At 39.6% G+C, this 26961-nt stretch overlaps 1 protein-coding gene and 1 long non-coding RNA gene across 3 annotated transcripts in view; one reads left to right on the forward strand and one right to left on the reverse strand.

The window, feature by feature from the left end:
- Nucleotides 1-12488: 12488 nt before the first annotated feature.
- LOC133247164 (uncharacterized) lies at nucleotides 12489-17976 on the forward strand. Its single transcript, XR_009736285.1, has 2 exons — nucleotides 12489-17012; nucleotides 17050-17976. It is a non-coding gene; the product is annotated as an uncharacterized LOC133247164 (long non-coding RNA).
- Nucleotides 17977-18511: 535 nt separating this feature from the next.
- Nucleotides 18512-26961, reverse strand: part of LIN7A (lin-7 homolog A, crumbs cell polarity complex component) — a 155978-nt gene continuing 147528 nt past the window's right edge. For both annotated transcript variants that reach the window (XM_061415627.1, XM_061415628.1), the window contains exons 5-6: nucleotides 25377-25595; nucleotides 18512-18629 (exon numbers count right to left, since the gene is read on the reverse strand). In XM_061415627.1, coding sequence (XP_061271611.1) covers nucleotides 25377-25595 — 219 coding nt within the window. In that variant the 3' untranslated portion in view covers nucleotides 18512-18629. The remainder of the gene's footprint in view (nucleotides 18630-25376; nucleotides 25596-26961) is intronic.

A 26961-nucleotide genomic window follows, 5' to 3' on the forward strand; every position in this document is an offset into this window, starting at 1 on the left:
GCCTTCTGGCATCTTTTGTTTTTTAAATGAAAGAGCCACTGTGCTTATCAATCTCTTTATGTCTTTGGCGTTATTTACATTCCTTTTGTTCTCAGTTTTTGACATTTTATGTTCAAGTGATTGAAGAGCCTTTCTTGCAAGGCATTTGTCTGCTACCTGGTGGTCAGACAGAAAATTGCACTTTCAAACACTGAAAAATCATATGTCTTCTGAACCACATTAGAAAATAATAATAATATTTCAAATTGGCATTCAGAGGTCCATTGTCTCTCATCTTATCAGCAGGTGGGTCCTGCATTAGGTTAAATCATTGTTTTTGTTTTTTTTTTAATTTCACTGAGGCTTCAAATACCCCTTTCATTATAATATCCTAACATTTATACAGAGAAATTTTTGTTTCATTTTTAGTGTGCAGAGCTATCCTCTGGGACATCAGGTGTTAGGGAACCAAAACGGGGAAAAGAGAGATTGAGTCATTCTTGGAACTGGGAGGAAGACTGGTGTTTCACAAGACGTTTCTGAATTGCTGGAATGGTAGGGTAAGATCTAGGCTTTTCCCTGGTTCATATTCTTTGTATTACACACACACACACACACACACACACACACACACACACACACACAAATAAAGGCTTGTCTTGGCAGTAATTATTCACTTTTTATGATTTTCCGTTTTGATATCCAGGCCCAAAGCAGTGTGGCAACTGTTCAGTCTACTCCAGCATTCCTAGAAAGACAACTGCATCAGCTTCTCCTCTCTAGGTTTTCTCTCCTGTAAGTTAAGTCCGGAAATCCCCTAAATCATATGCACACCCAGCAGGAGGTAGGCTTACTCTACCCACATGCAAGTAACTCTGAAAATCTGTAAGCAGAAGCAGGATGACTGTGAAATTAATGACACTTAAGCTTTGGGCTCCCCACAGCAGCCAGCCCTGCGAGGGGCCCTAGCAAACGTTTCCACACCATCATGTGTTTCTATACGATTTGCAAAAAATAAAGTCTTTTAATGTAAGCTGTTAAAACCATTTTTCACCATGACTGGTCCTTCTTTATATTTCCCCTCCAGTGGCCTTGGGCATTTTGAGTTTAGGCCAAGAGTACGTTGAGTTACAGATACTCCATTTTATCTGTGATTTATAAAGACAGCTTGGAATGTTTCAATAAAGTGAGAAATTATAAACTCTTGATATGGATATTTATGGATATAATTTTGTCACTTTAAAATGTATTTAATGATGAGCTGAGAGGACATTCCAGTTCATATGACTGAAATATGAAAAGAAAAGGTCACAAAAATGAGTGATTAAAATCAATACCATTTAATCTGACGTTGAAGAGAAAATTATAGCAACAGAAACAATAAAATCAGATCCTACCCAAAAAGCAATTCATTAAGAGGTAAAGAAAAGACAAGCTTGAATGCAATTAGTAAGTAAGCTCTTGGCTTGCTAGATAATCCAGTCAAAAGAATGTTTTAATATTTCATATGAACAGAGTGGGAAAAGATTTGCTTTTTTGTAGATTTGATAAGAAACACTGACAGAAGAAGAAACCTTTAAAAACTTGTCATGTACTACCACTATATCACAGTGAGGACACCGATATCAAAGTGTTTACAGACTGTTGTCCTAAAATGAAGCAACTGCCCGGTATTTCCGCAGCAAGGATGAGTTTATTTGTGATCAGCAGAGAACTGCAATTTGGGGTCTGCAACCATGGTGAGCCACACGCAAGTCCCTGAATAGCAAGAGAAGAGCACAGAGGGAAAAAGGAAGTCTAGAGGGCTGTGCCAGAGTCCAGAGCTTTTCACTGGCTGAAGCCCTCTGCCAAGAAAGAAGGGGAGTCTTTCTCCTTCCAGATGGGCTCTGCTATACTTGCAGGGCATGAGAGCGCCTGTTCTGGCTTCCAGACTCTGTGTAACTGACGTTCCTCTTTGTTAATTTTTTATGAGTATTGTCAATTCAAATAGAATTAATATTAAGATAAATCACTGAGCAAAAACTGTCCTGTGAATTTATGATTTATATATGACAGAAAGTTTTCCAAATGAATCACAGCCCTAAAAAATTAATTTGATGTTCCAAATATGTTATAAAGTTGTAAGAAATTCATCTCAACTTCCAAAAATTTAAAAACAAAACAAAGTTTAATCAACCAAATTTCAAGGAGATGGCTGAAAGATCTATTTTTTTCATGGAAAACATTTTTAAATCAATGTTGTATCATGAGGCAATTCAAAGAGTAGACACCAAAAAGAAAAAAGAGAGAGAAGAAAAAGAACAAAAGATCAAGAAAGGGAAAGTTAGGAATTATGTAATATCTGGATTTTATGGTATTTGTCAAGTTGTGACTTTGTAATTTCTTGTGATTTCTATTCTCACACTAAATAAATATGCAGATTTTCACATAGTTTTTAAATTACTTTTCTTAACAAGTTTTGTTTTCCAACGCTCCTCAGTATAAGTTTCAGGCCCCTCAAAACCAGGATCTACCCTTATACACACCTTCACTGTAACTGTTACCAAGGATGAGTTCCTTCTCAATTCTTATAAAGCAAGGTCTCTTTCTCTCTCACACACTCAATAGTAATTAATTTCCTCTAAGAATAAAAACCCGGGGGCTTCCATCACTAATTATTGGAGAAGGCAATGGCACCCCACTCCAGTACTCTTGCCTGGAAAATCCCATGGATGGAGGTGCCTGGTAGGCTGCAGTCCATGGGGTCCCTAAGAGTCGGACACAACTGAGCAACTTCACTTTCACTTTTCAAGTTCATGCATTAGAGAAACCAGGGGGCTTCCATCACTAATTATTAGAGATATGCAGATCAAAACTATAATGAGCTACCACTTCATACTGGTCAGAATGGCCGTCATCAAAAAGTCTACAAATAAATAAATGCTGGAGAGGGTGTAGAGGAAAGGAAACCCTCCTACACTGTTGATGGGCTGTAAGTTGGTGCAGACACTACAGAGAACAGTATGGAGGTTCCTTTAGAAACTAAAAATGGAGTTGCCATATGATTCAGCAATCCCCTTCCTGGGCATAAATCCAAAAAAGATGAAAACTCTAATCTGAAAAAATACATGCACCCCAATGTTCATAGCAGCACTATTTACAATAATCAAGATATGGAAGCAACCTAAATTTCCACCAACAGATGAATATATAAAGAAGATATATAAACATATATATAATGGAATATTACTCAATCATCAAAAAGAACCAAACACTGCCATTTGCAGCAACATGGATTATCACACTAAATCAGACAATGACAAATACCATATGATATAACTTACATGTGGAGTCTAAAAAATAATACAAATGAATTTATTTACAAAACAGAAACAGGCTCACAGACATAGAAAACAAACTTATGGTTACCAAAGTGGAATGGGGAGGGGAGGATTGGGAATTTGAGATTAACAGATATATACTAATACACACAGACACACACGTGTATGTGCTATGCTAAATCACTTCAGTTGTGTCTGACTCTTTGTGACCAATGGACTATAGCCTGCCAGGTTTCTCAGCCCATGGAATTCCCCAGGCAAAATTACTGGAATGGGTTGCTGTGCCCTCCTCCAAGGGATCTGCCTGACCTAGGGATAGAACCTGAGTCTCTTATGTCTCCTGCATTGGCATTAATGCCACTTGGGAAGCACGCACACAGGCACACACATAATAGATAACAATAAAGATTTATAAACAACAGAAAACTGTATTTGATATCTTGTAATAACCTATAATGGAAAGGAATCTGAAAAAGATTCTAACAGATCTATAACTGAAATCAACTTTGCTGTACACCTTAAGTACTGTAAAAAAAAAAAAAAACTATACTTCAATTTAAAAAACTTTTTAAAAATCTAATTGTTTCCAAAAACTATTTCATTAACATAACAAAAGACATCTTTGTTCTCATCACAGGAAACACCAAGGGTTTTAGGGGCTTTATGCCAGGAAGGGGGTTAAAGACCAAATACAGTCCTAACTGTGTATTCAAGAGAGATTGGTTCCAGGACGCCCAAGGATACCAAAACCCAAGGACGCTCAAGTCTCACATAAAATGGTGTAGCGTTTGCATATAAACTATGCAGCACATCATTTGATTCACTTTAAACCACCTATATTTTACTTTTAATACCTATTACAATGTAAATGTTATGGAAATAGTTGTAAATAAAATGTAAATGCTATGGAAATAGTTTCAGGTGTGTGGCAAATTTGAGGGTTACTTTTTCTAACTTTACGAAAACTTTTTTCCCAATATTTTCTATCTGAAGTTGCTGAATCCTTGGATGCAGACCTAGAAGATATGGAGGGATAACTGTATTTTTTGTTATAAATAATATCATTCAGGGCTGTGTCACAGGACCCAGAGGTAAGAATCAGGAGATCGGAAATATACAAAGGGCAGTGAATATTCAATTTACCAATATACTCAGTTTATGGCACACAATCACACAACCTTGCACAAAGTTGCTGCTGCTGCTAAGTCACTTCAGTCGTGTCCGACTCCGTGCGACCCCATAGACCGCAGCCCACCAGGCTCCCCGTCCCTGGGATTCTCCAAGGCAAGAATACTGGAGTGGGTTGCCATTTCCTTCTCCAATGCATGAAAGTGAAAAGTGAAAGCGAAGTCGCTCAGTCGTGTCTGACTCCTAGCGACCCATGGACTGCAGCCCACCAGGCCCCTCCGTCCATGGGATTTTCCAGGCAAGAGTACTGGAGTGGGGTGCCATTGCCTTCTCCTGCACAAAGTTAGTCATGCAAAAAAAGAGAAAACAAGGTTACAAACCACTCTGGAGAGAGATCCAGCAAGTGGCATCTCAGCCTGACAGAAGGTCTCCAGTTTAGCAACAGGTCTCACGCTCATCCGGAAGATGCCTTCTGCACCGACAGAGCTTCCGGCAGCATCCCTTTGGAACAGCTCTCAACAGCTTCAAGTCTGCTCAATTCGTTCATGGCCTCGTTGTAACGAGTCCGTTGGTAGGGTGAAACAATTATGCCCTCCGGGGTCTTGCCTCTATGAGATCCCCTTCAGTTTCAGTGAAGTCTTTCCATGGACATTATTAGACAAATTTATTATCTAAAACAACACCCTCACCGTCCTATACTGGACGTTTCAAAACAACTAACAATCGCAGTCCACACTGGCCGCTGTGACTCCATTTTGAATTATTGTTGTACTCAGCTAAAATCCTCTGAGTTTCACACACGACGAGTAGAAATCATAACGCAACGGAAATCACATCATACCAGGCTCCTGTAACCACAGAAAGTGAAAGCTGCTCAGTCGTGTCCGACGCTTTGCGACACCGTGGGCTATACAGTCCATGGAATACTCCAGGCCAGAATACTGGTGTGAGTAGCCTTTTCCTTCTCCAGGGGATTTTCCCAACCGAGGGACAGAATCCAGGTCTCCCCCATTGCAGGCGGATTCTTTACCAGCTGAGCCAAAAAGGAAGCCAGTAACCACAGAACCAGCCCCAAACCGGCTCAGTCCTGTTCTAACAAGATGCTGCGGTGTTTTGCAGAAAAACAACAAAATTGCAAGTCACACAGCTGGAGCATGCATGGAGGAAATATTATAACCTTAAACACTACCTGGAACCAAAGTTATGGGGAGCCAAAGGTCCAGAACTTGACTGGAGCCTGAAGAAGTGAATGGTCTGAAACCTCGTTAGATTGTGTGCTGAAGCCTCTGTACTGTGTTGTCGTTTAGTTGCTGAATGGCCAAATCCCAAAGCCCTCCAGTGGGAACCTGCCCCGCCAGTGCTTCTACATACTAGCCCTGCTCTCCAATTCATAATATGCTTGAACTCATCCCAGGTTGGGAAGACATATTTGAGCCCCTCCTCCTGTCTCCTTGCAGGTGGACCTCTCAAAAACCAGTGCCATAATACTGGATTCTGTGAGCCTCTGGCAGTGAACCCTTGGTTCGGTCACACTGTTACCTGATTGATTAAATTTTGAAGCAAGTCCTTTGTTAGGACTTTAATCTGAGGTAAGCACTCGCAATGGAGAAGGAAATGGCAACCCATTCCCGTACTCTTGCCTGGAAAATTCCATGAACTGAGGAGCCTGATGGGCTATAGTCCATGGGGTCACAAAGAGTCGGACACGACTGAGCGACTTCACTCACTTCACTCAAGCACTCACAAAAGGATTTTGTAAAAGTTCAAAATTAGAATGTAACAATTATGACAGGTTTATGGGTTTATTGAAGAATCTCTATACCTTGTGGGGTTTTTTGTTTCTAATCTTTTTTTTTCCCCCAGCAATGTTTTGGTGACTTTCTCCCTTGCAGTCCTTATTGGCAATATCATCGACAGAATGTACAATTTTCTGGTAGCTTATTTTATTGAAATTAAATCTGATTTTACTTAAAATTGCAATCGTTATGTTTGGTACACAATTCTACAGAGTGTACATAAGCTGATGTTCAAAGTATGGTTGATAGATTCTTTCTGGCCCATGAGGTTTGCTACTGGTCAGAGGCAAAGTCAGTGAGAATAAGTATTTAGCAGCTTGTAAGATTACCTGACAGGGCTTCCCCAGTGGCTCAGTAGTAAAGAATCTGCCTGCAATGCAGGAGCTGCTGGAGACTCGGGTTGGATCCCTGGGTTGGAAGATCCCCTGGAGAAGGAAATGGCAACCCACTCCAGTATTCTTGTCTGGTGAATCCTATGTACAGAGGATTCACTTAGTGGGGTACAGTTCATAGGGTCTCGAAGAGTTGGACAGGACTGAAGTGACTTAGCACGCACGCACATAGTGACCTGACACTGATATAACAGCCAAGCCCCTCCTCTAAGTTCCACACTTCATCACACGGACAAAGTGATACTTCTGAGGCCGCCCTCATCTGTGAACCTTGAGGGTCAAAGGGAATGGGGATGAAGTGGACATTTGTCTGCACCTTCTTCTCAGGTACCACATTCCCTGCAAATCCTGCCAGCACAAACCTTGCATGGGGCCCCACAACCTTCAGTCTCTTTATTTCTGTATGTCCACACTCCTCAAGGAACCTGTCTCAAAATTCTCCTAATTCTCAGGGCACTCAGCTGCAGAAGCAATGGCAACATTGGGGAATGATAGATTTCTGCAATCTTCCAGCTGGGGAGTGAGTTTCTAGCGATTTTTTTCCCTTAAAGTCACCTCTGCTCTTTATGAGAGATTGTCTTGAAGCTCCCCTCTCTCACATAGCTTGGCCTGGTTAAGAATGGAGGTGGAGACTGAAAGCTCTCTCTCCAAAAACTGCATTTCCTATATCTCTCTTTCCCTCTCTCCCCTGTTTGGTGGTACCTGAGGGGTTGAAGTGAGTTGGGCTAGTTCTACTACCTCTTAGAAAGTCCAAGGTTTTCTTTAGATTATGGGACCGTATGGTAATTTCTGATTTCGGCTTTGGACTTTAGCCATAATTCTAGCCAACAGAAAACCAAATTCTCTCAACATCCTATTATGTCTGCCTTAGTGGATTGCATTCTGTTTGAGAAGAAAAGGTTGAAACCACCTGTGATGATTAATTTTATGTGTCAACTTGACTGGACTAAGCAGTTCCCAGAGACCTGCTAAAATGTTTCCTGGTGTGTCTGTGAGGGTGTTTCTGGAAGAGGTTAGCACTGGAATCAGTAAACCAAGCAATTATCACTCTCACCTGTGCAAGTGGGTAGTCATCCAATCCATTAAGGGCCAGAGAAGAACAAGAAGGCAGAGGAAGGGTGAATTTACTCTCTGCTTGGATTGGGACATCTGTCTTCGCCTGGCATCTAACACAGGTGCTCCTGGTTCTCCAGTTTGCAGATGGCCAGTCTTGCAACTTCTCAGCCTCCATAGTCACAGGAGCCAATTCGTATAAGTCTCCTCTTATATACATCTATATTATTGGTTCTGTTTCTCTGGAGAACCCTGACTGATACATCATCCTGTTCGCTGTTGCTTTCTACACAGGCTGCTGGGAACCCAAGCAGCAGCTATGCAGAGTAGTCTGACTTCTGATGAGGGACAGCAATCCAGAGTCCTGACCTTTACTCAGCTGCTTCCTTTTCTAATAAGGAAGCCATATCTAGACTTCCATATGCAGGCAGTCTATGTCTCTGAAAGACTTTGCAAGGATTAAAATGTGCTAATATCCATGAAGCTCTTAGAAGAATACTTGGAACACGGTAAGCACTTAATAAATGTTACCTGTTAACTCTGTTAACTTTGTCTACTGAGGATGCGTTTCCAATCATCTTATTTCAGTGAAAGGGTACTCGTGGATTGACTGCAAAAATGGTTCAGTTTTCTGTCCCTCTGTGCATGCATGCCCTTTGCAATGAACTTCTCTTTTCAAAAGATAGAGTTCACCCCTGATCCTTGGACGTGGGATGGTCTTGTGACTTGCTTTTGTCAGAAGAATGTAGTGGAGGTGACATTGTGTCAGTCTGAGTCTTAACTCTCAAAAAAGGCTTTGTGGACTTTTGCTTTTGCTATCTCTCTTTTTTTTTTTTTAAAATTTATTTTAATTGGAGGTGAATTACTTTACAATATTGTGGTGGTTTTTGCCATACATTCACATGAACCAGCCATGGGTGTGCATGTGTTCCCCATCCTGAACCCCCCTCCCACCTCCCTGCTATCTCTTGATTTCTTTCCCTTTGCCAAGCCCAGACTATCCTGATGGAGGATAAGACACCATGTACAGGACTGCTGAGGCACCTCAGTTGGGAGTCAACCAACCTAGAACCTCAGCTACTGAGCCGATGGGCGACTGATTACGGACACTTGGAGAACCGCAGACAGCCAAACCTACAAGGACTTCCTGTCGGAGCTCAGCGTAAGCTGGTGGGCTTCAGAGTTAAAACTGATGCATGATTCTTGTTTTAACCCAAGATTGGAGATAGTGCTCCTCCTCCAAGCAATGTCTGTCTCAAAGCTATTCCAGACTCCTTCCATACCTCTCAAATCCTACTCAGATTTTACCATCCATTTAAATTGGTATCTAAGAAGATTCTTCAAATTCACTGGGTATTGTGTTATCTCACCTGTAGGTGAACCCCCTTTTTGCTAGCTGTGTTACTTTGTGGTTCTTTTCGTAACTTGTCTTGAATAGAACTGTTAGTATGCTACTCTTCCTGGATTTCCTGCAGCTAATAAATGATACCCAGTAGGCATGTGGGTGTGACCTAGGCTAGCCAATCATGCCACCTTTTTCCTATAGTGCCTCAGGAGGTGAGCACCAGAGCCAAGTACGGCCATTCAGAGTCTGCCTATATGATATGACTGTAAGAATGAGAATCCAGTTTCCTTTTTAGATTAAGAGCTATAAGGACCTATGCCGGATGGTGCAAAGACTCAGGGAGGAACAGACAAGGAAGAGAAACCAAGTTGCAAGGAGAACAAGGGTCACAAACAAAAAGAGGAGGGACAAGCAGAGCTTAGGAAAGAGCTGAGAAGAGCTGAGGATTCTGTCAACAGTGAGATCTCAGACCTGACCTGCTCTGCCAGTAGTGAATTCCTTTTTCACTCAAGCTCTATTGAATTTTGTTTTGTTTACTTGCAATGAAACAGAATCCTCCCAATCAACCTGTGAATTGAAGAAGGTTAATAAGAATCATCATCCTAGGGCTTTATCATTTCTAAGTAGGTTGACAACATCTTGTGTTGTCTAAATTGGGGCACTTCTGAGCGTTAAAGGGGGTGCTATTAGTAATTATTCTGAGAAGACAGATGTTTGCTGAGACTGTCCCTGGATTTCCTAGGAGGGAAAAAAATGAGCCTGGGTCTGCAAAGCTAAGGACCAGGTGCTGGAAAAGTTGTGTTATCAAAAATTGAGGTATAGACCTGGTAAGGGTCTCCTTCTGTGGCAGCCATTAGCCTCTCACTCTTACAGCTGTTTAGATAAAATACAGTTAATGAAAAAAAGCCCATAGGAAGCAAGATTTATTGGACAGGTAGCAATTAAACACTTTGAAATTTGAAATTGTATTCATGTAGGATATTTCTTGAAATTCTGTTTGTAATCATTTTAACACAAAGAAAGGGAAAAAAAAAAAAGAAGTGCAGTTCTTAGTCTAAGTGTGGGAATTTTCCTTTAGGATACTGTGGGTTTTTCTTTGGGGTTGGGAGGGAGGGATTAAATAAATATCATATTTAAATTAAATGTTGAACATATTGTTATATAAACGTCACACACAGATAAAACTTTGTGCTGGCCCCACCTAAAAAAAAAACACTACAATATGTGACTAACACTAGTGAAATGTTATGATTTTGATTAACTTTTATTTTTCAGGATAAACTAAAGCAGTCGAGACAATAGTAATTATTCTCTCAAACCCCCATTCCAAATGCAGTGATCTGGGAGAGTCTGGAGGTGGGGAAGGACTAACGAAGAGTAGGTAGTTCTGTGTTCCTTTGGAGAGCAGCCATGGAGAGGACCATTAATATAGGACTAGAGTCCAGTTGGAAGTGGTACCATGGTGCCCATCTTGTTTGGCTGTTGACTTTAAACCCAGTTTTAGCCTTTATCATTTCTCCCATGGAATAAGCAACCAAATATGTGGGGATAAGCCAGCAATAAAACATTGGGTACGTGTGCAGAGGGATTGGTGGTGGTGATGGTCATCTACATTGTTTACATCAACCTCCAGATTCAGGGTTTTTTCCAGTGAGTTGGTTGTTTGCATCAGGTGGCCAGTATCAGCATCAGGTAAAGCTTCAGCATCAGTCCTTCCAGTGAATATTCAGGGTTGATTTCCTTTAGAATTGACTGGTTTGATCCCTTTGCAGTCCAGGGGACTCTCAAGTCTTCTCCAGCACCACAATTTGAAAGCATCAATTCTTCAGTGCTCAGTTCTTCATGGTCCAACTCTCACATCTGTACATACTACTGGGAAAACCATAGCTTTGACTATACAGACCTTTAGTGATGGTTGGCAAAGTGATGTCTCTGCTTTTATATTTATGTTCTATTTAAAAAAAATAAAAATTTCTCAATAATTAAGACTTTTTTCTCTTTAAAAGTTCTGGTGTCGAGTTCTCAGTTCACATGTACTTCATGAGTAAGCTTCTGAGAATTGAGATAAGCCCCCAAAATAATCTGGAAGCAACTCTGTGAAGTTGACGAGTGAAAGGTAATTTCTTTTATGAAATATTAAGCACTCATGCCTTACGTAATTAGTCATTTCAGGGGAAATCGAGATATAAAGACACAAATGGATATACGTAAGACAAGCAAAGAAAACCACTAAGGAGGGGCGCAGACACCACAATGAGATTTGATGATGGAGAAGATAACATCAGACCTGGAAAAATTAGAAAAAGCTTCTTGGAAGAAGCACCATCTGAAATGGGCCACGAAAGTTGAGGATTTTTTTTCAGGGGAAGGAGAGGCATTTCAGAAATAATCAAAAGCTCAGGGGAAGAAACGTTCGGGAGTTTCCAGGAATAGGTAGTGGTCAACTTGGATGGCAAGACAGAGAATGGGTAAAAACAGTGCTGTATAGTCAGGAAATACGCACCTCAAACCATGCATTAGGCCCAAGTATGGTTTGAGATGCGTATTTCCCAACTAGATAGCGCTTTTACCCATTCTCTGTCTTGCAGCATGGGGTTTCCCTCATAGCTCAGTTGGTAAAGAATCCAACTGCAATGCAGGAGACTCCAGTTCGATTCCTGGGTCGGGAAGATCTGCTGGAGAAGGGATAGGCTACCCACTTCAGTATTCTTGGGCTTCCCTTGTGGCTCAGCTGGTAAAGAATCCGCCTGCAATGTGGGAGACCTGGGTTCAATTCCTGGGTTGGGAAGATCCCCTGGAGAAGGGAAAGTCTACCCACACCAGTATTCTGGCCTGGAGAATTGTTGCTAAGAGTCAGACATGACTGAGCGACTTAAAAAAAAAAAAAAAAATGTTAGCATAGGGCTTCCTTAGTGCCTCAGTGGTAAAGAATCAGCCTGCCAATGTAGGAGGCTTTGACCCCTGATCCAGGAAGATCCCCTGAAGAAGGAAATGGCAACCCACTCCAGTATTCTTGCCTGGAGAACATTGTGAAGCCTGCTGTGCTACAGTCTATGGGGTTGAAGAAAGTCATACATGACTTAGCAACTGAACAAATGTTAGCGTCTTAGCCTAACCCTGCACATTCTCTCTCTCTCTCTCACACACGCACACATACAACCATCACCACCACAAGCAAATATTTTGGAATTTTTAGGTCATAATCTAATATAGTCCTGTATCTTCACCACAGAACACTGGTAGTCTCTCATTGCATTTGATTTCATCTTGAAGAAAACTTGCAATATTTTTCAGTGTCATAGAACCCCATGATGGTATTTCATAGACCATGTACCAGATTTTCATACCATCACATTTCATGTTCTATGTTTTGCCTTTGTGAGGGGAGGACACTATAAAGTTCTTTTCCATCATCATGTTAGTATTTTGGTTTAGAGTCTTGAGTAGAAATCTTACATTTGTTTTTTGAGGGACCCCTTGGAAGATTTTGAGCAAAGGAATAAATACAGGGGGAGTTATCAAGCATCAAGATATAGAGAAATATATATGGGTATACATGCTAATTGGGAAAAGAGTTTAAAGCTCACAAAAGAGTGGGTTGCCATTTCCTTCTCCAGGGGATCTTCCCAACCCAGGGATCGAACCCAGGTCTCCTGCATTGCAGGCAGACGCTTTACCATCTGAGCCACCAGGGAATCCCATTCATAGGTAGGAATATTAAAAAATGTGTAAGAGAAGACAGTTGGAGACTTTCCCAAAATAAAAATCTAAAGAATCTAAGAACTGACGTGAATGACAAATAAGGAAGATCAGTAAATCTGTACAGAGAATAGCAGTATCTCCAGTAAAAATAAAGGTGTCGAGAGAAGTAGAAATAAAGTATGGCTTTAGACAAAAGACTTATGAGTTTCCTTAGTGCTGTATTACATGTGAAGTTAAACTTTCCAAAATTTTAATTATTTAAAGGAGTAATTAGTTGGTAATAAGAAAGAATGAGGAGATAATAAAAAATCTTCATAAGAAGACTCCTTGCTTCCACAAATAGGAACCAGCATTTAAGTTGCATTACATGCTCATTTAACTGTGAGGGGCCAGAGAGAGAACAAATTTAAATAATGAATATGATTCCTCTTGTTTGATGACTGAGATGGGAGCTGTGAATTTACTCTTCCCAAAGGCATCAGTTCTTGCTCACCTCTAGAAGTATGGACACTGATCTACATGATTGTGGTAATAATGTTAGCCCAATCTCAATTTCTGCCTTTCACATTGGTTTTAGAACCTAACCCCTCAGTAGCATGATCTCACGGTGTGGTCTGTAAAGGAGAAACATGAAAAACTTAACATCCAAATAATCAGGGGTCTGGAGCATTTAAAAATCCCTCTATATTCATGCTTTAAAGGAATTTAAATTTGATAATGAAGACAGTACTTCCAATCTGGTATCTAGTACTTTTACTTCCCAGCAGCATAATACCACTTTGGTCAGGTTGAACCACTGCACAATTTTGCAGCTCTTTCAGAAAAATAATGAAAACAATTAGAAAGACACAATCACATGCAATGGTGAGAAAATAGTATTACTATCGCCCAATCTTTCCCCATAAATGTGAAACATCCTTGACTCATCTCCACACTGTGTAATTATGATAAGCCCTTATAGCAAGGGATTTTGTTTCTTTCAGATTTTTTTGTAGCACCAAATAGACACAGTGGCTAACAACAAATAATTCTGAAAAGTCATTGCAATATTTATCGCATGTCAGAAACTGTCTGAATCTGTATGTTTATCCATTTCCCTGGCTTGATATATTCTTCATGAGAGTAAGCTGCAACATAAGATTAAGTTCCCACTCTGTTTCTGCCACTGCTGTGGTTTGCTGATCACACTTCACTAATCTCTTTGTATACTACAATTTCAAAGTACTTTTTATATACAGTGACACATTTATTTTAATGTAATGGTATCCCCCAAGCCACAGAAAATGAGAAGACATATGAGCTCTCGTGTTACACTGTGTGGGTTCAAATCCCAGTTCCATCTGCTGTGTGACCTTGGACAGGTCACAAACCTGTGCTTCAGTTTTCTTGTTGATAAAATGGAACCTACTAAAGAGAGTTGTTGAAGGGATTCAGTGATAGAGTCTATGAGTGTCCTGAGCACAGAACTTAGTAAGAGCTATGTGTCAGTTATGAGTAAATTAGTACCTACCTCAGTGGCATCTAACTATGGTTTTGGATTCCTTGAGCAGCATATTTGTGTGGTATTTTCGAAAAACAAGCTTACATAAATATGTGCAGAGAGCCTTTTATGATTTCCATGGCATAAGGGATTTCATTTCTCCTATCAGCTGTGAAGAAGGAACCATGAGATGGTAAACTCAAGTTAACTGCTAGAGCAAGTGTTGAGTTCCTCACAGCAAACTCCAAGGGGTGGCTAGATTTGTCTTGTTTGCCATTTTACATCCAAAACCTAGCATATAGTAGGCACACAATAAATGTTTGTTAGATGAACAAACACATGGAAAAGTCTTAATTGCTATATGATTAATCTTTAGCTCAGATATATTCTAAGGATCAAATGAGAAAGGAAAAGTGATTTTTTTGAAAGCAGGAGATCTAGAGATGGTGTCTCTAATCACAATGAATTGCCTTAGAGAAAAGTTGTTAATGAACATTGAAGGACATATTATTAATAATATGCTTGATAATTTAAATTTTCTTTTTTAAAAATTAAAATATTATATTTTACAAAGTTTATAAATGGAGTTCCATGTATGGATCATAACTCAGGGAGCTTTCAAAAATAACAAGAAAGGCTGAGTTTTATTCATTGTAAACACTCTGAATATGCAAACATGCCTATCTAAGTGTTCTCAAACACTTGAACCCTTGGAAGTACCCGATTTCAAATACATATATCTAAAAAGTATGAAGAGTCAATTCTGGTTCTAATTATGTAATTCATAAATTATAATGCCCATCAGTATAAAATAAATTGGTGATTTTTTTTCAAATTATCAGAAGGTAAAACTCATTTATTTAATTTCATTCATTTACGTAATTGTTTATTCATTCAATAAATATTAACTGAGTGCCTCTATTGTGCTGGGCATTTTTCCAGATGCTAGGAGACAGCAGTCCACAAGGCAGTCACAGCCCTTTCTCAGAGATTTTATATTCTAGAGAGGGATGAGATGGGCAAGACTACCTCCATGTTTTGGGAGATTTTCCCTTATGTTGGTCTCCCTGAATCTCTGGAGCATTGATTTCTACTTCATGATGCTCTGAAAGCTGGTCTTACTAAAAAGCTGTGTTCAAGATAAAGCCAAAAGACGAGAAATTCAGACATTATTGACACATCCACAAATACCTGTAGATGTTAAAAAATAATGTAGACAAAATAGCTCAATATCTCAGAGTCCTATGGGCACAGCTTAGTAAAATGAACTGAGATCAGATCACTTTGATTTGTCACGGTTGAAAACTGCATTTGTAAATTAGTGTAATCCATCTCTAGCTAAGTTCCTCAGAGACAGCCTTGAATTCTTAAAAGGCTCCTGAATGATAGATTTTGCATTTAGATCTCAGCATTGTCTTAAAAGATAGTGGTAGTTCACATAACTAGAGAATTCCCTATTGATTATATGATTGAGGAAGCACAAAATCTGTTATTCTTTCCAAAGTCAATTGTAATTTCAGCCCATTATCTCCCTGTGGATGTTCTATTTCAAATAGCAACAGAATCAAAATGTAAATGCCTCAATGAAAAGGTTTGAGGATTCTTTCAGTGAACTATGCTTTGTGTATTTTGCCTTCAAAAATCATAGCAGGAAAGAGTTTAGAAAAATCTGGCTACCAACCAGGTCAAGGGAAACCACTAAATTTCACGAGGATCACTGATGAATAGTTACAAAACATTTTCACCCTTTTAATACCTCATTTGTTTATGATATTAAAGTTTGAGCTTCATATAGGAGCAACCTATGTCTTTATTTTGATATGATTTTGGACATCTCAGTGGCTCCAATGTGATCAGTAATAATAAAAGGCATTGATACAAATTGTAGTAATTTTTTTCCTTTTCCCTCTGGCTTCAATGAACCTTTAGGGAACCACAAGGGACCTCTCTAAGTCTTAGGGATGGCTACTTTTGATGTAAACTTCACAGGAAGGCTTACATTTCAACAACTAGATTTTACTAAAGAAAACTGGCCATTTGGCTGGTCATTTGTAAGCAGAACCAGTGTGACATGTAATGTGCCCTTAGATGCCTTAGGTGTGATGGACTACCCCTTCACTTAGATGACTTGGCATACATTTATTAGCACTTAATATTATGCAAATGAAGCATAAAATACAAGACTTCTAAAAACACCAATGTAAGCTATCTGCTCATCTGACAGTTGCTTCTGTAACACCATGACAATATTTATGCTGATGTGAAAACACATGATAATTTAATATTAACCAACCACTTACAGCTAAATGAAAATATACCTTAAGCTCCAAATTTATACAATGTACTGAGATGTGTTGAAATGACCATTTCCTCATTATAAGGGTGCAATGATTTCCCTTTATGAGAGTATGTGGCATAGCCTGAATAACTTTTAATATTTTTCTGTTAAATGATAACTAAAATATATGTTTTATTAAATTTTTCTTATAAAAATGAGAACTACCTCTTTCAAACTGAATACTACTCACATATTCTCCATTCATTCCCTTTAGTCATGCTTATCTCTTTTGTAAACCTATTTTACATAACATTCAGGGTCCTCACCCTTGCCCCCCTCCCGCCCCTCCCCCAGCTCCATTCTCTCTAGTAAAAAATGATATGTGTGCAGGGATGGGAATCTGTTACCATGGCAGGACACTGCTGAAATAGGCTCACCTCCTGGTTTCCTTACTGTCTGTCCTCTGCTGAGTGATGGACTATGAATAGGAGAATTTGATACTGACTGTAATGACCACCGGAAAGGGCAAAATGAAACATGTGTGGTGGTTCCAACTGGGTTTATTTTCAAGAACAGTTCCTAAACTGAGCTGCTTAAATTTCTAATTTGGGGGACTATCTGAAATGTGAAATATAATTGTCTCTTGGGGAGTCAATGGCTGCATTTGAGGAAAGGGAATATTCAAATATTTCCCTCCGTGTTAATGATCTCTCTAGAATGTTTCAACTGGACATTTATTCTTTCTTCAGGTACATGTGTGTGGCTAAGGTATTTAAGTGCCCAAATAATTATTGCCTCCTGCTAATGCCATAAAGTAAAATCAGACTTATGTGCCTAGATTCACAAGTTAAAAGTTATGATCAGTATAGGTGCCTCCAACAGGTAATTTTCCAGTATATGATACTTTCTGAAAAAAGATGTCTCACTGTCCATTCACCTGCATGAACATGTGTAATGAAGCAGGTATATCTTCACCCTGGAAGCAGCAGTAACTTTTCACTCACAATATTAATATCACTGGTTTCTATATGCCTAATTTGAAAAGGAATTACACTTTTGATCTTATATTGCCAAAAATATCTATTGTATATTTGAGAAAACTGATCTAGATTTTGTATGATGTATTTCTGTATATATATGCACATCTATAATTTGGTTTTGTAAAGTCCTAGGCTTTAAAATATCAGTGTAGGTAAAAACAGTTGAGATTTCTTCGGTTTTTCAGTCAAAAATATAAAGTTAACAAAAAATATTTAGAGAAGGGTTATATATAAATATTATACGAGGATCAGTTCATCCTTGTTTGTATTCTCTTGCCAGATTCATAACACTTGGTAAGAAAAGACCTAATTTTGTAGCAAATATACTCTGATAATATTTACTTTGTGGAATAAATAAACATTATCTTCTGTTAGAACTAATAAGAATAGATACAAAACTTAAATTAAAAAAAAAAAACAAATAGTACTAGCGTTCTCTATCCTTGCTTCTAACGAACTAAAAGTTGAGCTGAAATTGCCTATTAATGCATAATAAAATTCATGGAAATGGAAAATAAAAAGCCAATTGATTCTAGAACCTGAATAGAGTATAAATACAGTATAATAACTTGCCATTTTCAGGAGGAAACAGAGGTTGAATTTGCAATTAACTGGAATTCTCATTTGGACAACTCAGCATTACAGATGCGGAACAGGTCTAGGTGAGGGGCAATGTGTAGATTTCTTTTAAGTAGCGACAACCTTGAACTGATGCAGTTTGAACTATAGCCTACTAAGGGATTTATTAATCTCTGGAAAAGCTATAGACCCAAGATTCACTTAACCCTGGCCTTGGTGATTTATGTGAAAGTCACAGACTTTATTCTTCTTGTACTGTTTCCGTCTGCAGACTGGAAAACCTCTCCCTTCACACACTGAGAATTCTCACTGCCGTGAATGGAAGGTCGGTGTGTGGAAAGAGCACGTGAGCGGCGGGGGTTCAGCCCCAGAGAAAGAAGGTGTCGAGTTGTCTTGGTAAAGAATTTATACACCACGTGTTCACAGTTTCTTGACAGGTATAATTAGTGTTGTCTTTTCCTTTACTATGTGCTGGGATTCTGAAGCACGGTTTCAAATTTGTGACAATCGAGTGTTTGATCAAGGAGCGTCAAGGACCTGAAAGGGTGGAGGGAGAGTGAAGAGAAATCAGTGATTAGTATTCATTTGTCAACTACAATATGCTAAAAATATCAAAGGAGCACCTGCTTTATGAGAACAGAGAGGATTATTTTAGGCGCTATCATTCATGCAGTCTTCCACAGGCAAAAAAGTTGATGTTTGCAAAGGAAGTAATTATCAAATGAGGATGGAAAAGACACAGTTATTCCCTAAGATTAAATTCTTAAAAAATCAGTTTGGAAACATCTCAAAAGTAAAATATTTTTTCCTCTCAATTCCAGATGACTCTGTTTTTCCTCATGAAGGCAAAGGAGAGATAAGCTTTATATGTTCTGATTCTGAGTAGCGCCCCTGCTGAGGTACACGCAAGCACAGCCTCTCTCTGACAGGCCGATCCTACCAATACTCCTCCTGTGACGCAGCCTGCTTCTCCTCCCACGAGGTCAGCCTGACACAGAGTGGAGCAGAGGAAGCAGATGCCCCAGGTGGTCAGACCTGCGGGAGCAGCCTCCCCGAACACTCCCCGAGACCTGTCACTGGAACACTGTCATTTCTTTCAGAAACAACAGTGGCTTCAATCTTTGTTTTTAAAGCTGTGGATATTTTTATTTCAATGAATGCAGAACACCATATTAAAACAAAAAATTAAGGAATTGGTTGGGTTGATGTGAAAGTGTGCGCTGGGTGTAGGTTTGCAATCTGCCTCCTCTGCATCAGTACTCTCCAGCTCGAAGCCTTCTAGAGAAATGCCCAAAAGCACCCTGGGCCTACAGAGTGGAACTGAAAGTCGAGCATGAGGCCCCTGTACTTCTTCAGGAATCACTTAACAAGATATTGCATAAAAATATCTGCCATTAATATTGTGACTGTTATACCAACACTACTACTGTTACTCTTGCTGCTGCTGCTAAGTCACTTCAGTCGTGTCGGACTCTGTGTGACCCCACAGACGTCAGCCCACCCAGCTCTCCCGCCCCTGGGATTCTCCAGGCAAGAACACTGGAGTGGGTTGCCATTTCCTTCTCCAATGCATGAAAATGAGAAGTGAAAGTAAAGTCACTCAGTCGTGTCCAACTCTTAGAGACCCCATGGACTGCAGCCCACCAGGCTCCTCCATCCATGGGATTTTCCAGGCAAGAGTACTAGAGTGGGGTGCCATTGCCTGTTACTCTTGAGTGCTCATCAATTGCCACATATTTTAAGTTTTGCATATTTTTTCTTATTTAATTTCCATAAGAGGCCATTTTAATGAATCTTACATTGAATAACTTCCTCCAAGTCCCTTAGCTTCCAAGTGACAGAGCTACCAAATGATTGAGTTTTTAATTACTTAACTTATCATAGAGTTACATGTCCCAAGGGAATGGGACTCGGCAGGTGAATTTTAGTAAGAGGTTTGGGTCTCTTCATCTACCCAGAGGGGAAGCAGGCCTATGGGATATGCCAGCAGCTGAGAGAACACTGGGCCTCTGAAGGGTGCATCACTGAAATACCCACTGGGAAGAACCACTTGCACAGAATGTTCTCTATTTCCCTCATTCTCCTGATTTATAATTGAACAGATTAATGATTCTTTAAAAAAAAAATGCCTTTCCCACACAGTTTAAATTTTATTGATCAAATTGCTTTCCAATTTTTGAATGAGGCATTATAGTAGGCAGAATAATGACCTCTGAAATATGTCGATGTTCAAATCCCCAGAACCTGTGAAGGTGTTAAGATTCCATGGTAGAGGGAAATTAAAGTTGTAGATGGAAGTAAGGTTGCTAGACAGTTGATGTTAAGATAGGGAGAGTGTCCTGAGCTGTCCAGGTGGGTCCATACCTTGTAATTAGAAGTGGAAGAAAGTGAGAGAAGAAAGAGTCAGGGAAGGGGAGGTGATGGTAGGAGCAGAGGTGAGAATGGGTACAGTGAGAGGACTCTCCTGTCACTGCTGGTTGGGAGGACGGGGAATGGAACCAGGAGGTAAAGAGTGCAGGCAGCCCCTAGAAACTGGAAAAGGCAAGGAAATGGATCTCCCCTGGAGTCTCTGAAAGCCCAGTGAGACTGTGCTGGGCTGTCTTATAATACTGCTAGAAAACTAATTTGTATTCTTTAAAGCCAGCGGTCCCCAACGTTTTTGGCATGGGGAACCAGCTTCACGGAAGACAGCTTTTCCACATACGGGGGTGGGGAGTGGTTCAGGTGGTGATGTGAGTGATGGGGAGCTATAGGGAGCAGCAGATGACGCTTCCCTTACTCACCCCACTGCTCACCTCCTGCTGCGTGGCCTGGTTCCTAACAGGCCATGGACCGGTACTGGTCCACAGCCCAGGGGTTGGGGACCCCTGTTTTAAGCCATTAAATTTGTAGTAATTTGGGGGGCAGCAATAGGAAACTAACAGACCTGTGATGACGAAGTACTTTGAAGCATAAGGTACTGTTTTAGAGGCAACTGGTGAGGGTTAATGTCAGCTTGGAGCAGTGAGAGACTGAATTCCTGGAAAGGTCATGCAAACGTGTCTACGATGAGGGATGGGACACGTAAGGCAGGTGCCACTGAATAAAGAGGTAGAACAGCACAGTTGTGAAAAGAAAGAGGCTTTGTAGCCCATATCTCTGAATTTGAATCACAGCCCTATAACTTCCTACCTGTGAAATCAGTACACTTAAAAAAAAAAATCCTACATGACTCAGTTTCCTTCTTTAAAATGAGATTTAAAATAGTATCTAATACTCAAAGGATTATTGTAAGGGTTAAGTAATTTTACATACATGAAACATCCAGAAAAGTTCTTGGTGTACCATGATTCCTTAACAAATTTTATCCAGCATTATGATTATGTTCTGGTTCAGTTTTCTGCTTGATGAGTCTGGGCTCCTTAAATTCAGTGTTTATCAGAGTCATCCTTTGGGACCTCTCAATAAGTGGGCTGGCAGTTCTGGCAGTGGTTCCCAGGATGAGACCGCAAGGCCCGTGACTGTGCCAGAGGAAGGTACAGAACAGGAAGTAGTGGGTACAGTACAGGAAGGGGGGGCCTGAAGAGCAGGAGGAGAGAGTCAGTGAGGCTACTGGCAATGGTCAGCTGCTGTGTGTTTACAGATCTGCTAAGATGCTGCCTGTATTTGAATGTAAATGACCTCTGGATCTGCCAACAGAAGGTCAAGGACATTAAACAAGCTTTTGGTCTTGACTTCCTCAGAATGCTGACATCTCAAAAAGAATTTCTCTGTTCTTCTCACTTTTATTCTTTGAGAATCTGAGTGAAATATGGATTTACATAGATTCACACTTTTAAAAATGAGATGCTTATGGGATGGAAAGCAAAATAGGTGAAGGGGATTAACAGGTACAAACTTCCAGTTATAAAATAAATAAATCATGGGATATAATGTACAGCACAGGAAACACAGTCAATAGTACTATAATAACTCTGTATGGAGACTGGTGGTAACTAGACTTACTGCAATGATCAATTTGTAATGTATTATAAATGTTAAATCACTATGTTGTTTGCTTGAAAGTAATAATCAAAGTCAACCACACTTCAATTAAAAAAAATAAATGCTTAAAGAAATATAATACTGTTTCTCAAAAAAGTGGTTATAGTATTTTTTAAAAAATCCTATATTCATAGGTTTCTATAATATAATTATAAAGTGATCATACTTACTACATTTTAGAAAATGTAATCTATTCTTCCAGATAAACAAAGATGGAAGTTAGGAAAAAGACAACTGAAATGTACTTCAGGGAAATTTAAAATTAAAAGTAGGCATAAGACACATTGTCCGCACACTACTTGCATTAAACCTATTTTCCATCTGTGTGCACCACTGACCATTGCTAGTTATTTCATAACTTCTACCATCTCATATAAAAATATTATTTCTAATTTATAGAATAGAAATATTTCATGTGATAAAAATAAGATAGGCTCTGACAAGTAATTTTGCTTTACCTGGTCTTTGCTTGACTTGTCAAAATTTAAAAAAAAATTTAGCAATCTATTCAAAGTAAACAGTTTCAGATCTCTTCTCAAAAGCAACCAGAGCATGAGTTAGCAAGTGTAGATGAATCCCATTTAATCCCTAAAAATCTAATTAATTAAAAGTTGAATAAGAGCTAATGTAAGTCTCTTTGACTGAATCCACCATAAAATCCATGGATGATATGACTTAGTTGTACTTTGCTTGTACTTGAAATGGACATGAGCTTCATTTCAAGGGGCCATTATATCATGTATTGCAAGTGCTACCTTGGCAGGCATAAATATAAATTTCACGTTCACTTAAATAGAACTTTACCCTATCCTGTGTAACAACAACAACAAAAAAACATGGTTTTAAATGCTTTTTATTAAAACTGTTAGTCTTTGATAATGAGACAGTAGGAAATTCTCAAGTGATTTCATGGACACTGATGGGACAGAGAAATGGTCCATCAGTATTTATGGCCAAGTTGTATACTTCCAAAGATGACTGAATGAGCATAAGAGGAAGCTTTTAGTAAGATCTTAGAAGTCTGAATGGCACACTTCTTTCAAAACACTTTTAAACAATTTTACTAAGGGCCAGTGCAGTAAAACAGTTAGGAGAATTGCTACAAGTCTGTATTATTGAGAATGGAAGAAAAAACGAGTTCAGGAAAAGAATGCCAATGTTTGGCTGAAGAATAGTGAATTGTTATTACTAGCAAAGACATTTGAAAGGATTCTGGAAGTACAAATGTTCAGTACCTTTGTATTTGAAATGGATTAGAGAGGAGGAGATGGACAAAATGACTTGTCTGTATGCATCCAGATCATTCCACCACCCCAGTCCAAACCACCATATCTCTTGCCTATTATATAATAGTATCCTAACTGTCTCTACTTTCACTCTTATCCTGCAATAATCTGTTCTCCCTATAGCACCCAGAGTGATCTCTTTTAACACATAAATCATGTCGCTCTTTTGCTTAAAAACCTTCAGTGGTTTCTACTGCAATAAAATCCAACTTCCCTCAGTGGTTTGGAAAGCTCTCTGTAACCTGGCCTTTGTCCGTCTCACCATCCCCCTCACTCTTTATCGCCTCACTACCTCTGCTTTCTTTCTATTCCTCAAACATCAAATAGCCTCATATCTGCCACAGAACTAGTGCACTGGCCTATTTCCTTCTCTTCTGATGCCTGTTTCCTGGCTTCTCCTTGTCATTCAACCTCAGCTTCAGTGTCACCTCCTTGGAGAGGTCTTGCCTGATCACCTCCCAGAAAGTCATCACCTGGCCAGTCTCTATTAAAACACACTATTTTGATTCTACCAAGTACTGGTCTCAATAGGATATTTTTTACCTACTTGTTAATTAACTATCCCCTCCAACCATAATGTAAGCACCTGGATAGCAAGGACCATGATTTCTTCATGCTGCTTCCAAAGCCCATTAAATAGTGCCTGGCCCTTCCCAGTAACAAATAGATATTTATTGTTGAGTAAATGTAATTTTTGGAATGGAATGTAATTTCAGACAAAGACACCAAACTATGGTATCTGTAATAAAACTAGCAGGTTATAAAAGAAAGATAGCTGAATTCCCAGGACCCTCTGAGAACAAGTCCCATACTCTGTTTAACTTCCTCATGTAGCTTCTTTTCATGAGTGTCACCAAAAATTGAAAATCTCTTCTCATATCCAGTGTTTCTTGTTGTGCAAATAGTAATCTGATATTGAATGGGTTAAAACCACTATTACCCACTGTCATCTTCCCAAGAATGTTTGAACCTCATTTTAAATACACATTTGCAGACATTATAGTACAGAGGTATCAAAGATTCAAACTGTCTCTTCCAAAAGATAGCAAGGAAAATGTATGTAACTCCAGAATTCCTAATGCTGGCAGATGAATTACTTGGCAGAGTAAGAAGGAGAAATAATTCTTTGCTACTTGTAAGTGTGGCTGTGGGGAATTCATTGAAACTATGGCAGCTTCATATCATTCATCTGAAAAAATGGTGTTTCAGTGATACTTGCTGTGAAGGGTTTTTTGAGGATTAGGGATAACACGTGAGAAGGGTCTAGCACACAGCAGGCACTTCAGAGATGGTGACTCTTTAACAATTTTTCCTGAATTTTCTCTCTCTCTTTTTTTTTTTTGAATTTTTCTAAAAACATGAAGCAAAACCTGACTTACCCTTGTCACAAAGTGGAATTTAGAAAGACAGGTATACCTGAGACACATTTTAATGAAGACCCAAAGAGAATTCCAAAATCTCAGAGCGTAATTAAACACTGGCAGGTCTCTACTTCATCCTCTTCACTGGAGCAGTCTTCTAGTAAACGGTTTCAGTATGGTAAAGGGAATCTCCCCAGGGCTAGCACTATATGGTTGATTAGTTTGTACACTGTGCAAAGGCAACTAGCCAGGGAGGCAAGCGGGGCTGGAATGTGGCCCACACTCTTGTCATGAAGCCCTGTGCCAGAGGATGTGCGTCTGCACAGATGCCGCAGTTCTGTAATCTGCACAAAGGCATCGTATCGTCTGTACCTGGCCCTCCTCAAGTATATAATTTTTTCAAAATAGCGTACATTTCCAGGGAATATGGCTAAATGAAACATAATATAAGCAACTGTCTCATTAACATTTTCTGAGGTCACTGTTTTTTGTTTGATTAATTTTTTTGGATTATTAAATCTAATGATTACATTCCAGCTGTCTAAGAAACTATACTTTTAAAAAAACCAAATTCTGTGCATATGGGGCTTCCTTGTGTAGAGGGCACCTCTTACCTATGACATGTGGTTTTGCTGTGTTTGTTGCTGCTGCTGCTGTTGCTGCTGCTGAATTAGCAACTGTTGCTGTTGCCGACGCCGGGCTGTCCGTAGCTTTTCAAAGCGAGCCTCCATTTCTTCTAGGACTTTCGGGGTGTATCGCACCACCAGCTTGACGCTGTCCTTGGCAGCCTTAAGCAGTTCTACGGCTTTTTCATGGTGTTCTCCTTCCACACTCTGAAACAACAATGATATCTCATAAGGGGAGAGCTTCCATGTTCTTTTCTCTGGAGCGAAATGTAAAATGAGTATTATAGTACAACCTCTAACAACTGGAAATTTAAAGAAGGTACGGCAGATTTATGCCCACAATGTTATCATTTAGTGCATTTGTAGTTGAACCACGAACAGGTTAGCTGCAGTAGATACAGGATGGATGGAATGGAGGTTCAGGATGGGAGGAGGAGAGATAATGAAGACCTGAAAGATAACACTAACATTTAGAACAGGACTTCTAAATATCACCTGGCAGAGTAATTTCACTGGTCCAGAAACCTTAGGAAAAGTTTAAAACGAATAATGAAGAGGGATAACAAAAAAGAATTCCTATCTGGTATTAGCACTTAAAAAGAATCTACAATGCTTAAAGTAGTGTCTTACTGATGTAGTAAGAGGAGAACAAGACAGAATCTAGAAGCGGATCCACCGCATAAAACATATGTTACATGATAAATGTGAAATTCAGACTAAAGGAAGAAAGGATTGTTAAACAATGATGCTGGAACAGATAATAATTAAATAATACAAAAGAATGTGGATTCCAGTCTCACAGTCTATGCTACATATAGCAGAGTGATTAACAATTTCAATGTAAAAATAAAACCATTAAACAACTAAAATAAAGCATAGATCACTGTTCATCATCTTGCAATGTAAAAGTAATTCTTAAGTAAAAATACCAAAAAAGACACCCCCACAAAATCAGATTTAAAAATTGGAAGTTTTTAGACTGAAGAGAAAAAACTTATGGTTACCAGGGGGGACTTGTGGGAGGAAGGGGTAGTCAGGGAGTTGAAGATCAACATGTGCACTGCTAAGTCACTTCAGTCGTGTCCGACTCTGTGCGACCCCATAGACGGCAGCCCACCAGGCTCCCCCATCCCTGGGATTCTCCAGGCAAGAACACTGGAGTGGGTTGCCATTTCCTTCTCCAATTCATGAAAGTGAAAAGGGAAAGTGAAGTCACTCAGTCGTGTCCGACTCTTAGCGACCCCATGGACCGCAGCCTACCAGACTCCTCCATCCATGGGATTCTCCAGGCAAGAGTACTGGAGTGGGGTGCCATTGCCTTCTCCGAACATGTGCACAGTGCTATATTTAAAATGGATAACCAACAAGGACCTATTGTACAGCACAGAGAACTCTGCTCAATGTTATGTGGCAGCCTGGATGGGAGAGGAGTCTGGGGGAGAATGGATACATGTATATGTACGCCTGTGTCTTCTGTGCACCTGAAATCACATTTTTAATTGGCTATATTTCAATATAAAATAAAAAAAATTTTTTTTTAATGTAAGTTTCTATGTCTCACATACTATCAGTT

This window comes from Bos javanicus, chromosome 5 (genome assembly GCF_032452875.1).
Source record: "Bos javanicus breed banteng chromosome 5, ARS-OSU_banteng_1.0, whole genome shotgun sequence".
Lineage (NCBI taxonomy): Eukaryota > Metazoa > Chordata > Mammalia > Artiodactyla > Bovidae > Bos > Bos javanicus.